Raw genomic sequence first — 15749 nt, 5'->3', positions numbered from 1 at the left:
TTGAAAGGGTGCTGATTTCCAGTGATGGAAAGGGTGCCTATGACACAGACAAAGACAAAGGTCTTTATGGTATTGAAGTCTTTTGGGAAAAATTATGTTTTAATGGTTGTTGATACTTGTTCAATTGGATGAACTAGGTCTTGTCTACATGAATATATGAGAATTAGACATGCTTAAAAAATCCACTCATTTTGATCTGGCACAAGGATTCTTCTCAGTTCTACAGGAGACAAATATTCTTTAAATTCACACTCCCAGTCATTCATGAGGTAGACTTTGCAAGCCAAAGGGGACTGACTGCCAGAGTATTTTTTATCACATCCAATTCAGCTGTGCTGATTAGTGTTCCCTAAGCCAATGCACACAAGGCTCTTAACTTCAGCCCCATATCATTGGGAAGGGACTGGTTTTGGACAGTGGAAGACCTGGGATAGTAGTAGCTAAAAGTGTTAAAAATTGTCATTTTTGCCAAGTGCTTTGCAGTGATCATCTCCTTTGTTCTTCATGAAGTAGATGATTTATTATCCCCATTTTAAAGACAAGGAATCAGATTTAGAGGGATTGTGTGACTGGAGAGTCCACCCCAAGTACATGTCTAAGGGAGAGTCCACACTTGGCTCTTCTAGATTGCATAGCTGGCACTTCATTCACTTATCACCAAGTGCCCTGGTGAAAATGCTGCCTCCGACACTTGGGATTATATTACTGTTGTCAAGGGATGTTAGGTCTCCTGGCCCAAGATCCTTACTCCATACAATGGAGAAAATAATCATTGTGTGCCCACCTCACAGGGTAATTGTGAGGCTCAGTGTAATAACATGGGTAAGATGTTTGTAGATTTTAAATGGATGTGTATAGAGAAGTATAATTAGGGAATTCTTGTGAATGAGCCTTTGCCAAAATCTTGGTGAGGATATATTATGGCAGCATACAATATCAGAACTCATTGGAAAGCTTTATAACGTTGATGTAATACCCTTTGTAGTGCTTTCAAACTCATGGATTTTCATCTGAAATTCAGACTCAAATGAGAATTGTGTTAGTTCAAAAACATGAAATTTTGGAATCCATATACATTTGGAATCCATTTACCTAGAAGTGATGACTATCCTCCAAAGCCCATATGAACATTGGTCTTTTCCTTCTGATTGGCTTACAGTGATGCTAACTGGCATTTTTCCTCTCCATGCCTTCTTTCTCTGTTCCATGTTGACCTCATATTCTATCATTCTCTACTGTTGAACCTATTTTAAATGTCTTTATTCCAATCACCTCAACAAGATGAAATATGAAAGATTCTGAATTTGACTCCAGAGGACCAAAGTCTGAATCCTATTTTTCTTCCTAACTCCTTGTGCAGCTATGAGCAACTTAATCAACATTTCTTAAGGTCCTATATGCAAGACACTTTGCCAGTCAATGGTTTAATGAAGGATCCTAGATCCAGAGCTGGAAGGAATCTTAGAATCAGATGATTTCTCTCCCCCTCCTCCATGCTGCAGCCTAGCAGGTTGGCTTCCCAGAATGGAGTTGACTACTTCTTCCATCAGGGTTCTAAAGATATTCTTGTGCTTGTGGGTTTCTAATCCTCACCCTTACAAACTCATCCATGTGCTTCTCAGCTTTAGGTTAACCAGTTGATAACAGTACATTTTTGTAAAAAAAAGTATTTACTGAGAAAGTAAACTAAGACCAAAGACAAAAAACAACCTCCCCTCTAACAAAAAACCAGAACAAGGCTGAGAATGCAATCTTCCTCCTATGTGCACCTCATCCTTAGAGAGACTTAACTTAAACTTGAAACACAAAGGTATGGAAACATACATGTCCAAAAGATGTGAGACTGAAAAACCTCAAGACTCAGGACTTTAGGGGTGCTTTCAGGGTCCATCCCTCCCAGATTTACCCCAGAGTGTGGTATCGTTAATGAATGTATCACATGCCCACTTGACTTGGCTAGTTTCTTGCCATACTATGTGCTCTCAATTCCTCTTAGAAAATTCCTTGTTACTACAGTTTTATAACTTCCTCACGATCATGATATTCCTCCCCACCACCCTTTGGTTGATGTTTAGCTTGAATTTCTGGAGACTGTGGGATTTCATGGTCTACAATCACATAGTACCACCTGGAGAGGATTGTCATAAAATAGACTAGGCTTTTATTTTAGAACCAGGCTCACAGGGTGCCCAAAGTCTGCATTCTCTTGATGCATTTCTTCTTTTTTCTCTTCTCCTTCTTCCTTCCTATTCATCCCCATCATCTGCCTTTTGCTTCACTCAGCCTTCTGTGCTACATCTTGAAGCTCATAATATCTATGACAACTATTTAATTGCTACATGCTTTTGAACTGCTCTTTCGCAATTATATTTTAGGTTCCTGTCAATGTACCTGCTTGCCTGGAGGCTGTGTGTTTATATTAAATATCAATAAAAAAACTGATAGCATCTACATGGAGGCAGTAACACAAAATCATATGTCGCTGCAGGCCAGATCTGTCGAGAAGATGGACGCAAGTGATGTTTAAATTTTTCTTTCTCTTCTAAGGTTTATATAAAAGATCTCTTTCAAACAAAAGTTGGAAATATTTTTTTTGAAAATGTTGGCTAACATCAGAGAGCTCAGGGGCCTTTTTTAAAAATTTCTGATTTCAAAGCAGAAACCAATCTCTGAAAATGTTGGATTTAGTCATTCTTTAGATTCATAGAATGTTGGAACTAGAAGGAACTTCAGACATCATTTAACTCAATCTCTCCTTTTGTAATTGAAAAAAAACTGAGGCCCATGAAGCTGAAGTGCTTTGTTAAATTTAAAACACAAGTAGGTAAAAAGAAATATTTTCCTTACTGTCTAAAGATGCATTTTGATTTTCTTTCCTTGGTTTTGTTAAGGACAAGTTGAGATGGGGAGGGGTTGAACAACTAACTGGCCCTGCTCTGGATCTGTGACTGTTGTCTGACAGGGTCACTAGTGGAACCCCTGCTTGTCAGGGGTATTAATTTGACATCTACTTGAACTCCTTTACTATCTAGTAACTGTTGGGATTTGGGGGTCTTTATCTCTGTGTCTATAGAGTCTTATAGAAGGCTGGGTCTCATTAAGACAGGATATATGACTTTGAGAGAGGAAAACAGACTGATAATGAGGGTTTGTGATCATGTGGATTATAAAAGAAATTTCCATTAGTCCTGGAATTTATCAAAATACTAAAGATATGATTCCCATACTAAATATTGAGTTTTGAGTAATAACCATAAAGATGCAGTCTCATGGGCCTTCTTGCAAAGAGGACTAGATGATAGAACTGCAGCTTGCCCAGGGATGTGTTGCTTATCCCTTTTTAAATTTATTTTTTATTTAAGGCAATGGGATTAAGTGACTTGTCCGAGGTCACACAGCTAGACAATCATTAAGTGTCTGAGGTCTGATTTGAACTCAGGTCCTCCTGACTCCAGGGCCAGTGCTCTAGCCATTGCGCTACCTAACTGTCCTGCTTATCTTTTTTTTAAATCAATATTTCAATAAACACATAGATGGTAAATTTATCCAATGTAGAGATAGAGATGACTCTAAGGTAGGAGAGATAGATAGCTACCTCACTTGTCGGTAGATGCAGAATCTAAAAGGATCTTGAATGGTAAGACACTAGGTAAAATGAACAGGTGTTTTAGTTAAGATTAAAAAGTCAATTTCATAAGTAGAAGTGAGAGAGTATGACTAGACAATAATTCATCTGGAAAAAATCTTGGCAGTCTCATGAATGCAAGTTATGAGACAACCTTATATCAGGAAGTGATATGGCAGCCACAGAGAGTTTTTGCAACCATAGCCTACATGAAGAGAAAAGCAACGTTAAGGCCTATTGGGCAGCTACATGGCACAGTGGTCAGAGCACTGGGTCTGGAGCCAGGAAGACCTGAGTTCAAATCCAACCTCAAGGAATTATTATCCCTGTGACCCTTGGCAAGTCACTTACTTCTGTTTGCCTCAGTTTCCTCATCTTTAGAATGAGCCGGAGAAGGAAATTACAAACCACTCTATTGTCTTTGCCAAGAAAACATCAAATAGGGTCACATAGAGTTGGAGATGACTGAAATGAGTGAACAACAATAACGGCATCAAGGCCTGCGTTTTCGCCTTTTCCGTATCGTAACATATTTAGAGTATGGTCATTAGCTTGGGGCAACACAGTCTAAGGAGGGCGTTGATAAACTGAAGAGCATCCAAGGAGGACAATGAGGTTGGCGAAGGACTAGGCTGAATGAGAATCTATTAAAGGAACTGGGAAGAATTAGTCTGTAGATTCAGCTATCTGAATTGTCACGTAGCTCCATGTCGGAAGTTCCCCATGCTATACCCCCCATATCTGTCCCCTATATCTGGGATATTTTTCCTTCTTCACATATGCCTCCCGAGTCCCATTTTCTTCCATAGACTTTCTTTAAACCCCAGTCAATCCCCCAGCCTTCCCTCTGAGGTTGCTTTCCATTTACACTCCTGTACATATATAGTTATTTCTTTGCCATATCTCCTGGTAGATTGTGAGCAACTTGTGTATAGACACCTTGTGTGAAGGACTTTCCTTGTATCTCTAGCTCTTAAAATTAGTGCCTGGAACCTAGTAAATACCTAATCAATATCTTTAAATGATTATTTAATGCTCAGTTCTCTTATCAGAATGAATCAGCATCCATATGGACTTGGCCTGGGTTTCAAATCTTATCAATCAACCAATAAACATCTACTAAGACTGTTGTGTTTCAGATATTATGGTAGGTTCTGGGAAACAAAAACATGGCAATCCTGACAGTTCCTCTCTCAGTGACCACGGACACTTAGGGCCATTACTTTCTTAAATGTCAAATAGAGAAGATGATGTCTCTGTCCCTGACCTCAGAGATTATTATGAGCCTCTGGTGATATTCATTGTGAAAGTGCTTCAGTAATTTAAGAGATTTCAGGGTCAACAGGTGAGAATGATTGGGTTCAGTTTGCTTCTGATGATCTTGATGTCCTGCCAGCTTCAAGGGCTGAAGATTTAGAGTGTGAGTATACATTGTGTGTGTGTGTGTGTGAGAGAGAGAGAGAGACTTATGTGAGTGTGTGAGGGAGTGTATGTGACTGTGTATAAGTTATGTTTATGAGTGAGTGTGAGGAGTGTGAGCATGTGTATGTGGCCTATGATCCATGATGGGTTTGCTCTTGGAACAAACTTGTAACCAAGAATGGTTGGAAGGGTTTGCCATCTGACCTCTGCTCTGAATTTTTTAGAGCTGCTTTGGATACGACCACAATTACTCTCACACAGTGATCAATGTTTCCTTCATTCACTTTCCCCCTCCTCAAGAGGACAGTGGGCAACATGTCACTGATGCCATTTGTCTTTACCATCTCAGAGACAGGCACCAGTCTTTGGAAAACACACACAGACATTTATCAAATAGTGAATAAACAAGCTTTATAAAATGGAAATATTTTAGGGAGCTATCTTTCAGTCTTTCACATATATTTATGGCCTCTAGCTCTATTACTACAAGCACTGAATTAATTATCACTAAGGACTATTCATTATTTATATATGTTCTAATTAGAATGAATGAGCATGTTGTCACGGAAAGACAAGAAGTGAAAATTGGGTGGCTCTGCTCCATGGGAATGGTGCCTTCAGATAGTTCCTGGCAAGCCAGCTTGTTGGAAGTCTAATGTCAGTGCCTATCATTATTGTAATCTCTAGTTTGTTGCATGCTTGATTTAGCATAATGGCAATAATAATCATAGCAATTCATTATAATAATACCAACATTTTACATAGATTAACTCATTTGATCTTCACAAAATCCAATGAGGTAGATGGAATTGTTATTCCCATTTTATAGATAAGGAAGCTGAGGCTGACAGAGGTCAAGTGACTTGCCCAGTTTATAAGAGGCAGTGAGAGGAAGGAGTGCACCCTTGGAGTGTGGGAACACCTTTCTAAAGACTTGAAGTCACAAAATAGACTGTCAAATTCAGAAAATAGCAGCTATGCCACAGTGGCTAGCACATACAATGAAGGAATAATAGTAATATGAAATAAGTCAAATTCTGAAAGATTTTAAATTCCAAAATAAGTAGTTTATATTCCTAGACATAATAGTTAGCCATAGAAGATTCAAAGGAATGCTATGATCCAAATTGTGCTTTAGGAATTGCTACTAGTTTTCCATAGAAAATAGAGAAGTTTCAACTACAGCTCAACTCTGTCCTTTTTGTTTGCAAACATTCAGTTCATGTGCTATATCTCACAGATAGCATTGGTCCAAAATGAATTTCTTTCTTAGGTCCCAGCTAGCTGGAGATAATCAGATCAGGTCAGAGTAAATCCTGTGAGTCTGAGGTTTTAAATCCATTGTTTCTATTAATCTGCTGAATATGAGGCAATGTTCTTTTAGATACCATTATTTTCAGATACTTGAAATGTTTCTAAAACAGTTGAAATTATCCAAAGTATCTTTTTTTTTTAGTTTTTTTGCAAGTCAATGGGGTTAAGTGGCTTGCCCAAGGCCACACAGCTAGGTAATTATTAAGTGTCTGAGGTCAGATTTGAATTCAGATACTCCTGACTCCACTGTGCCACCTAGCTGCCCCCAAAGTATTTTCTTTATAATTAGTCTGCATATAGCTGATATCCATCCATCCACACTAGAATAATTTGCTTGGTCTGTGATTTTTTAATGGCATAAATACTTATTCACAAAAATGAGAGTTTCATAACAGAAACTGCTAGAGGAAACACCAGGAAGGAGGTGTGCTCCCAGAAAATACCAGAGCCTCAGTCATCAATTGTCTTCCTCCCTCTCAGCTCTCAATAGAAGTTAGCTGTCTCAAGGACAAATTGACCCAAGGTGATGTATAACCATGTTTCCTTCTTCTTGTCTCCTCTCTGTTCTTTCAGATCCTGCTATCGTCAATGGTGTGTACTGGTCAGAGTCCTTAAACAAAGTGTTTGTGGATAATTTTGACCGAGACCCTTCTCTGATTTGGCAGTATTTTGGAAGTGCAAAGGGATTCTTTAGACAGTATCCAGGTGAGTAACCAAACAGTAGAAAGTTAGCCCCCCTGGAGCCTGGCAGGGCCAGTACTTTAAAGCTGTTCTCTTTCTCCCACTTTTCATTAACTTTTTGCTCCATTAGCTTGCTGTTCTACTCCCTAACCATGGCTTCAGGTGGCCTGAGAGTTTTGGATTCTATTAACCAATAGACATTTATTAAGCCCCTATGGGGAGATCAACAGACAAAAATGACACAGTCTCTATCCATGGAGAACTTGGAGTCAACTGAGAATCTAATGCTAGATGAGCATAAGTTCCAACAGATCCTAACATGGTTGGGGAGACTTTGGCCAGAATCCAGAGAAAAACCCAAACCTTCCACATCAGTCTTCTCCAAGAACAAAGACTCATCACTTAGAAGTTGACCACCAGGTGGTGAAACTTTTGGCTATGTGGATTCATTAAATAAGATAGGGCCAAGATATCATAGGGTCATAGATATAGAGCTGATAGGGACTTTAAAGCACAGTCCTTCATTATTTTTCTTATACCATAGAAATGTTCATCTTAACTGCATTGCAAAGCACTTTTCCCATTTATTATCTCAAGGTCAGTGCATTTTAGAAATGAGATCATGGGACTTGTCCAGAGTCATTATTCTAACATCAGAACTAAGAATGAAACTCAGATCTTAATGGTCAAGTCCAGCAACTGATCTGTGATGCCACTACCTCCAAAATGTGTTCACAAGTGGAGTTTCATCAACATTTTCCAAGTACCTACATCTTCCCCCTTAAATTCCAGATTCATCCACTATCCCCTTTTTTCCTCCTCCCAAATTTGATACTATTACAAATGATACTGAGAAATTTCTCTCGAATAATAATGAAGGCCTTCAATTATCACCTCTGTTTCTTACTGTTATTCCCCCTTGTATATTCCTTCCTTAATTATCCTTCTTGCTTGACAGCATCCTTTTGCTAACAAGAGGGTTCTATAGAGTGTTGGGTAAGAGGTTGGGGCATCATTTTATCCCAGCTTCTGTCACTTCTTCACTTGGTGAGCCATATGACTTCTCCAGCTTTGGTTTCATTTCATTGGAGCTAGTAATATCTTCTTCTTAGCACACCTATGAGAAAACTAAGGCCAATGGAGGGGGAAGTGACCTTTTGAGAATCACACAAGACAGAAGTGAGGGTCAGGGTTTGAGCCCAGGTTCCTCAGCTCCAAATATAGCTTTCTTCCTCTGGGCAATGTTGATGGACCCCACACTGTGATGTATATTGATAGAAGGGGTCTCTGCCTTAGTGAAATCATGAATCCTTGAAGAAGTAGAAGATAAGGCACTAAGGAACAACAGAGAGCCAGGACCTGCCCAGCCCCAGTATAAACTATATTGAATCTTTTGTTGACTCCTTGGATTCAAATCACTTTGGAGACAGCATTCTGAACCCAAAATGTAGATGGATAAATACTCTCATCCTCGATGAGTAGGGCCTAAAAATATGAACCTATAAAAAGGTACATTCCCCTCCTGTTCTTCAGCAGAGATTAGCTGTTGATGATGACAAACATGCTTCCAAAATGGCAGCAAGCCCAACTCACCCAATTGGACCATGCTTGCTCAGCCTCCCTCTCCCAGGCAGGTGAGGCCTTTAGGGCTTTCTTGGGCAGCTGGTTGCCTGCCATGGCAGGGAAATTTCATTCTCACTTTGTTTGAATTTTAATTAAAACAGGAAGTTTTAATTTTGCTTGCAAGTTGTAAGAACGTGACTTTAGGCTACAATTGTACTGGCATAGCAGCTGCAGAAATTTTCTAAAGGAAGTCAAAAGGAAGAGAAAGGCCCACATAATGTTTGAACAATTAAGGGGAGTCATTTATGTTTTTCTTAAGTAAAATTCAACACCTGCTATCTTGGTGCAGTCAAGTCAAGGCCGATTTCCTGTTGTCAGCCCCCTCTGGACACCTCGCCTGGAAGGCATCCCTTTATGACAGTTTCATGGCCAGCTTCCTCTGGACATTCCACAGTGCTCTGTTCTCTAGTCCCACCCACACAACCTATCTCAGGCCCTCCATAAAGTAGAACACTAAACCATCCACGGCAGTCAATTTAACAGGAAGTACTGAGGGGCTGTGGTCCAGTGTTGCAGTCTGTTTAAAGGATAGGAAGGAAGACAGAGGCTTGAACAGATGGCACTGAAATGATGCCATGAGTTGAGAGAAGCCCATGGGGGAAACCAAGGAAAATCTGAGCCTTAATGTGGGATTCAGGAATGGTAGGAAAGAAAAGAATAATCCTAAATCTAATCTGTCCTATTTGGATGTGTCATGATAAGATGTGGCTATCATAATTTCAGAAAGAACAGAACAAAAGCCCTGATAGTGGGGGAGATTATGACTTATGAGACATTTTTTAATGGAGCCTATTGAACTGTGAAAGAAGCTTGGATGGGAAATCAGAGATTATGAGTTTGAATCCCTGCATCGCCATTTACTCTGTGAGAGGCAATGAGGCATAAGAAATCGGATCTAGACTTCAAGGCCAGAAAATGAATTCTGCCTCAGATCATTATTACCTGTGAGACTTTGAGCATGTCACTGTTGTTCTCAGAGCTTCAGTGAATTCATTTCTAAAACTGAGAAAATCTACATCACAACCACAGGGATATGATGGGGGTCACAGGAAATAAACCATGGGAAGCACTTTGAAAACCCAAGAGCAGAGATAGCAAACTTGGAGAAAAACAGGGCCATTAAGCCATGTTGCCAACTGCACATTGACTTTGAAGACCATATATTAACATGTCTTTGGCCTGTTATATTTTTATTGACGCTGTTAACTATTTCCCAAATCCATTTGAATGTGATTCAGGCCCAGTCAGGAATGTTGCCCTTGTCCCATCTTGAAGCACCAAATGAATGTGAAATATTATCAAGTTGGACCTCAGTTTCCTCATCTGTAACAAGTTGGACTAGATGACCTGTAATTTATTTCTAGTTCCTTCTTTCCATGATCAATGGCAGCCTGGGTTATTTTTTGATGAATGTGTTATTATCCTCTGGGTAATTTTGGGCAAGTCATTTCCATTCTCTAGGCCTCAGTTTCTTCAACTATAAACTGAGACCATTGGACTACATGACTTGTGATGCCTCTTCCAGGTTGGTCTATACCTATTTAGAAAACAAAAAAAAAATCATTGGAATTTTGGATACCAGCTTGACTTTTGTCATTGTCCTTCCTGTCCATATTGCAGAAGGCTTCTATCACCAGCCCACACTCACTGCTGGTCCCTAGGCAGCCACAGGGGACTGTTCATATTACCAAGAGACAGCAGCCCACCCTCCTGAAATATGGGAACTTCTTTTGGGATCACAGAATCTGAGAACTAGAAGAGAATGTAGATCTCCAAACCATCTTCCATTTCCTAGGAAAGGAAATTGTCAGTTGGTCAGCAGAAATTCATTAAATACAATGTGCTAAATGTGAATATAAAGAAAAGCAAAACAGTCCCTGTTCTCAAGGAGCTTACATTTTAATGGGGGAGATAATATGTCCTGTACTAGATATATCCAAGATAGATGTAGAATAAAAAGTGATCTTAAAGGAGCACTAGGGACTGGGACTGGGGGACAAGAATGGCTCATGGAGAAGGTGGGGATTCTACTGAGTCTTGATGAAAGAAGGTAGGGATACCAACTAAGGAACCTGTGGGACAGCTGGTACAAAAACATGGCAATGGAAAATAAAGTGTGTGCATGATGAACTTTAATGATAGTGACCCTAATTTTATAGGTATATCCAGAATTGTTGAATAACTTATCAGGAGTTCCAAAGCTAAGCATTTTCTTGAAATTGAGGTCCTGTCATCACATTATCACTGATGACCTTTCACTTGCAAAAGTGGCTGCTGTTCCTGAAATGTACAGAAAACATTGGAGTTTCCAAGTTAAATTGTTTTTTTCCAGCATCCTTTGTATGACATATGTTCCAGGAAAGGGAAACTAGTTAAGAGTCACAGGTGGCAGGAAGGATGATCATCCAGAATCTAATAAGCTCCTTTGCATTGGAAGTCATAAAACTACTTCAATTTTGATGAATCAAGGCCATCTCCCAAATTCTATCATCATTTGTATTCATGTTGTCATCCTGGCTCACTCTCAGGGACAGGTGGGTGGTAACTGATGGCCAGGTTATGCTCCTCTGCCCACTCAACAGGTCAAACCCCAGGAAAATGATCTCCCCAACTCCAGTCCACCATTTGCATAGTATCTCTGTTGTTACTTATTCATTTATAATCGAGTCTACTCTTTCAAGAGATTGTTAAAGGAAAGAATGAGCAATTGAAGGTACAGGAGATTTCCATGGAGGATAAAACAAGGCTACTTTTGGAAAGATGCAGAAATGTTGTGATTCTCCTGTCACACTGAATAGAAGCACATTTTATTTTGTCTTTGAGATATGTTAGTCCTAACCTTTTTAAAATATGTTATGTTACTCCTGGTCAAGATGGGGGAGAGAAGACAGGCACTGTGTTAAGTGCTCCTCTTTCCCCTCAAAAATAACATGAAGAGGGGAGCAGCTAGGTGGTGCCATGGTTAGAGCACTGGCCCTGGAGTCAGGAGTACCTGAGTTCAAATCTTGCCTCAGACACTTAATAATTACCACACTTAATAATTGCCTAGCTGTGTGGCCTTGGCCAAGCCACTTAACCCCATTGCCTTGCAAAAAACTAAAAAAAAAATAACATGAAAGAAATCTCTTAACAGAAACTTCATCAACAAAACCTAGAAAGAGAAGGTAGGAGCAGAATACCTACCTAAAGGTCTGTCTCAGGTGGCATGAGTGAACTGGGAGATGAGAGCAGAGGGTCAGCCCGGGGATAGCAGCTGGGGGAAGCCAGAGGACTAGCCTCAGACACAGAGACTTTGGTGAGTGGTGGGTGTGAGATCCAACTTTAGTCTTGGAATCTTTGGCTGGGGGGAGAGGGGCTACTGGAGGGTGAGTTCCAGCACAGAAAGTTTCAGAGCAGGCCTGGAGAACAACCAGCTGAGCCAGGGACCTGAGCTCCATACTTTGAGTAGAGTCCTTTTCCCAGAATAAACAATAAACAGCCCACCCCCACCCCCTCAGACTCAGGTGTGGGCAACAGAGTTCATTCAAGGGAAAGAGAAATTAATTCCCTCCCGTAGGGCTCCACACATTGTTCAAAGTCAACTCAGACCCTGCTGCTCCAAAGAAAGCAAGCAGCAAACCCTACTGACTGGCCCTTGGAATTACTAAGCCAAGTGAACAAAGCCTCTAGGATCTTCAAAAGCAAACCGCTTAAGAGCCAGGCCCTCCAACACAAAATCCTAGAAAGATGAAGAAACGCCAGTGAAGGGTGGGGAGCATTGAGAAATAGAAGAAATAGATTCTAACCCAGAGCGATATAGCATTTCTGAGGAGAATATGAATTGGTCTCCAGCCCAGAAAGACATCCTTGAAGAAATCTGGAAGGAGTTTAAAAATCAATTGGAAAAATTGGGAAAAGAAACTCAAGAGAAAATTAACACCTTGCAACAAGAAAACAAATCCTTGGAAAATAAAATTGGACTAATACAAAATGAGAATAATTCTCTCAGATCTTCAATTAGGCAAATGAAAAAAGAAAAATGATTCTCTCAAAACTACACTTGGACAAATAAAAAAACTCCTTCAAAAATAGAATTGACCAACTGGAAAAGGATTTGCAAAAGGTAAATGAAGAAAATTGTTCTCTAAATAAATGAATGGAATGTGTGGAAACTAATGACTTCATGAGACAAGACGGTTAAACTAACCCAAAGGATCAAAAAAAAAATAGAAGAAAATGTAAAATACCTCATCAGCAAAACCACTGACCTTGAGAACAGATCAAGAAGTGACAACCTGAGAATTATAGGCCTTCATGAAAACATTGAAGAGGGAAAAAAGCCTGGACTTTATTACAGGATTTAACCAGAGGGCAAAATAGTTATTGAAAGTTATTGAAATAATACATCAATCTCCTCAGGAAAGAGAACCTAAAATGAAAACACCAAGGAATGGTGTGGCCAAATTCCAGAACTATCAGATAAAAGAGAAATTCCTGCAATCAGCCAGAAAGAAACAATTTAAATACCAAGGAGCCACAGTAAGGATTATGCAGGACCTGGCTGCATCAATATTAAGGAATCAAAGGACCTGGAATGAGATATTCTGAAGAGCAAGGGAGCTCGGAATGCAGCCAAGATTGCACTATCTGGCAAAGTTGAGCCTTCTCTTCCAGAGGAAAAGATGGACATTTAATAAAATGGGAGACTTCCAGCATTTCCTGATGAAAAGACCTGAGCTAAATAGAAAATTTGAATATCAAACAGGAGGCTCAAAAGGCACGTGAAAGCTGCTATCCAATAAGATGAAACTGGCTAAATCCTTACCTGAGAGAAAGGCTGTAATAACTCTCAAGAATTGTAATTCTATTGGAGAGAATATATTTAGCCAGAAGTGATAGACACTCAGAACTTCTGTGACAGAATGATTTAAAAACAATACCTCTTTAAAAGGGGGGGGGCAGTAAGGAGATGGGAGGATGGAGACAATTGAATGGGGTAAATCTCATGATATCAAGAGGTACAAAAGACCTATTGTAATAGAGGGGAAAGAAGGGAGGAGATGAGAATCAACTGAATCTTCATCTCATCAGATTTGGCTTAAAGTTAACTTACACTCACTAAGTTAAGAAACTTATCTTACCTTTCAAGTATTAAAGGGGGAAAAGGGGAGGGGGACAGGGAGGGGGATAAAAAGGGGAACTAACAGAAGGAAGGGAAGAAGCGGGAAAGAGAAAGGGGAAAGAAAGGGGAGGAGGGTTGATACAGGAGGGCAAACACTGAAAGTGGCTGAATTCAGAAACAAAACAATGGGGAATAATACAAACAGAAGGAAGATAGCATGGAGGGCAATAAAGTGAATAGCAGAGTGGATAAAAACTAGAATCCTACAATATGCTGCTTACAAGAAACTCATTTGAAGCAGAGAGATACATATAGAGTAAAGGCAAAAGGTTGAAGCAAAATATATTTTGCTTCAGCTGAAGTAAAAAAAGCAGGGTTAGCAATCCTCATCTCAGACAAAGCAGCTGCAAAAATAGTGTTAAAAGAGATAAGGAAGGAACCTATATCCTCCTAAAAGGTACCATAGACAATAAAGTAACTCCAATACTAAATATGTATGTACCCAATGGTACAGTATCCAAATTCTTAGAGGAGAAGTTGAAAAAACTACAGGAAGACATAGACAACAAAACTCTACTAATGGGAGACCTCAACATTCTGCTCTCAGGTTTAGATAAATCTAATCATAAAATAAAGAAGAAGGAAGTTAAGGAGGTAAACTGATTGTTAGAAAAACTAGATATGGTAGACTTATGGAGGAAATTGAATGGGGATAGACAGGAATAAACCTTTTTCTCTGCATTCCATGGAACTTATACAAAAATTGACCATATGCTAGGGCATAAAAACCTAATGATCAATTTCAGAAAGGCTTAAATAGTGAATATTTCTTTCTTTCGTCATGAAAACATTGAAGAGGGAAAAAAGCCTGGACTTTATTACAGGATTTAACCAGAGGGCAAAATAGTTATTGAAAGTTATTGAAAGAATACATCAATCTCCTCAGGAAAGAGAACCTAAAATGAAAACACCAAGGAATGGTGTGGCCAAATTCCAGAACTATCAGATAAAAGAGAAATTCCTGCAATCAGCCAGAAAGAAACAATTTAAATACCAAGGAGCCACAGTAAGGATTATGCAATAAAAATCGCATGCAATACTGGACCAGGGAGATATAGAACCAAAACTAATTGGAAACTAAAAACCTCATTTTAAAGAATGAATGGACCAAGCAACAAATCATAGAAAGAATCAATTCTTTCATCCTAGATGATGTCAATAATGAAACAACATACCAAAACCTATGGGATACACTCAAGGTGGTTGTCAGGGGATATATTATATCTTTAAATGCTTACATGAAAAAATTAGAGAAAGAAGAAACCAATGAACTAAATATTCAATGAAAAAATTAGAGAAAGAACAAATTAAAACCCCCCAGCTAAATACCAAATAAAAAATTATAAAAATCAAAGGAGAAATTAATAAAATTGAAAGCAAGAAAACTATTGAACTAATAAATATAACTAAAAGCTGGTTTTATGAAAAAACAATAAAATTTATAAACCTCTGGTCAATTTGAGTAAAAAAAATAAAGAAGAAAAGCAAATTTCTAGTATCATAAATGAAAAGGTGAACTCACCACCAATGAGGAGGAAATTAAAGTAATAATTTGGAATTATTTTGCCCAACTCTTTGCCAATAAATTCAACAATCTAAGTTAAATGGATGAATACTTACAAAAATGTAAATTGCCCAGATTAAATGAAGAGGAAAATTAAAAACCTAAATAACCCTATCTCAGAAAAAAGAAATTCAACAAGCCTTTACTGAACTCCCTAAGGAAAAATCTCCAGGGACATATGAATTCACAAGTGAATTCTATCACGCATTTAAGGAACAATTGGTTCCAATTCTATATAAACTCTTTGGAAAAAATAGGTGAAGATGGAACTCTGCCTTACTCTTTCAATGTCACTAATATGGGGTTGATACCTAAAACAGAGAAAGAAAGTTATTGACCTATCTCCCTGATGAATGTAG

At 39.0% G+C, this 15749-nt stretch overlaps 1 protein-coding gene across 1 annotated transcript in view; it reads left to right on the top strand.

The window, feature by feature from the left end:
* Nucleotides 1-15749, top strand: part of CACNA2D3 (calcium voltage-gated channel auxiliary subunit alpha2delta 3) — an 804577-nt gene that overhangs the window by 229022 nt on the left and 559806 nt on the right. Inside the window, exon 5 of the mRNA XM_074199069.1 lies at nt 6935-7066. Coding sequence (XP_074055170.1) covers nt 6935-7066 — 132 coding nt within the window. The remainder of the gene's footprint in view (nt 1-6934; nt 7067-15749) is intronic.

The sequence above is a fragment of the Macrotis lagotis genome, chromosome 8, assembly GCF_037893015.1.
Source record: "Macrotis lagotis isolate mMagLag1 chromosome 8, bilby.v1.9.chrom.fasta, whole genome shotgun sequence".
Taxonomy (NCBI): Eukaryota; Metazoa; Chordata; class Mammalia; order Peramelemorphia; family Peramelidae; genus Macrotis; species Macrotis lagotis.
The sequence above is the reverse complement of the archived record's forward strand: the minus strand, read 5'-3'. Positions and strand labels throughout refer to the sequence as shown.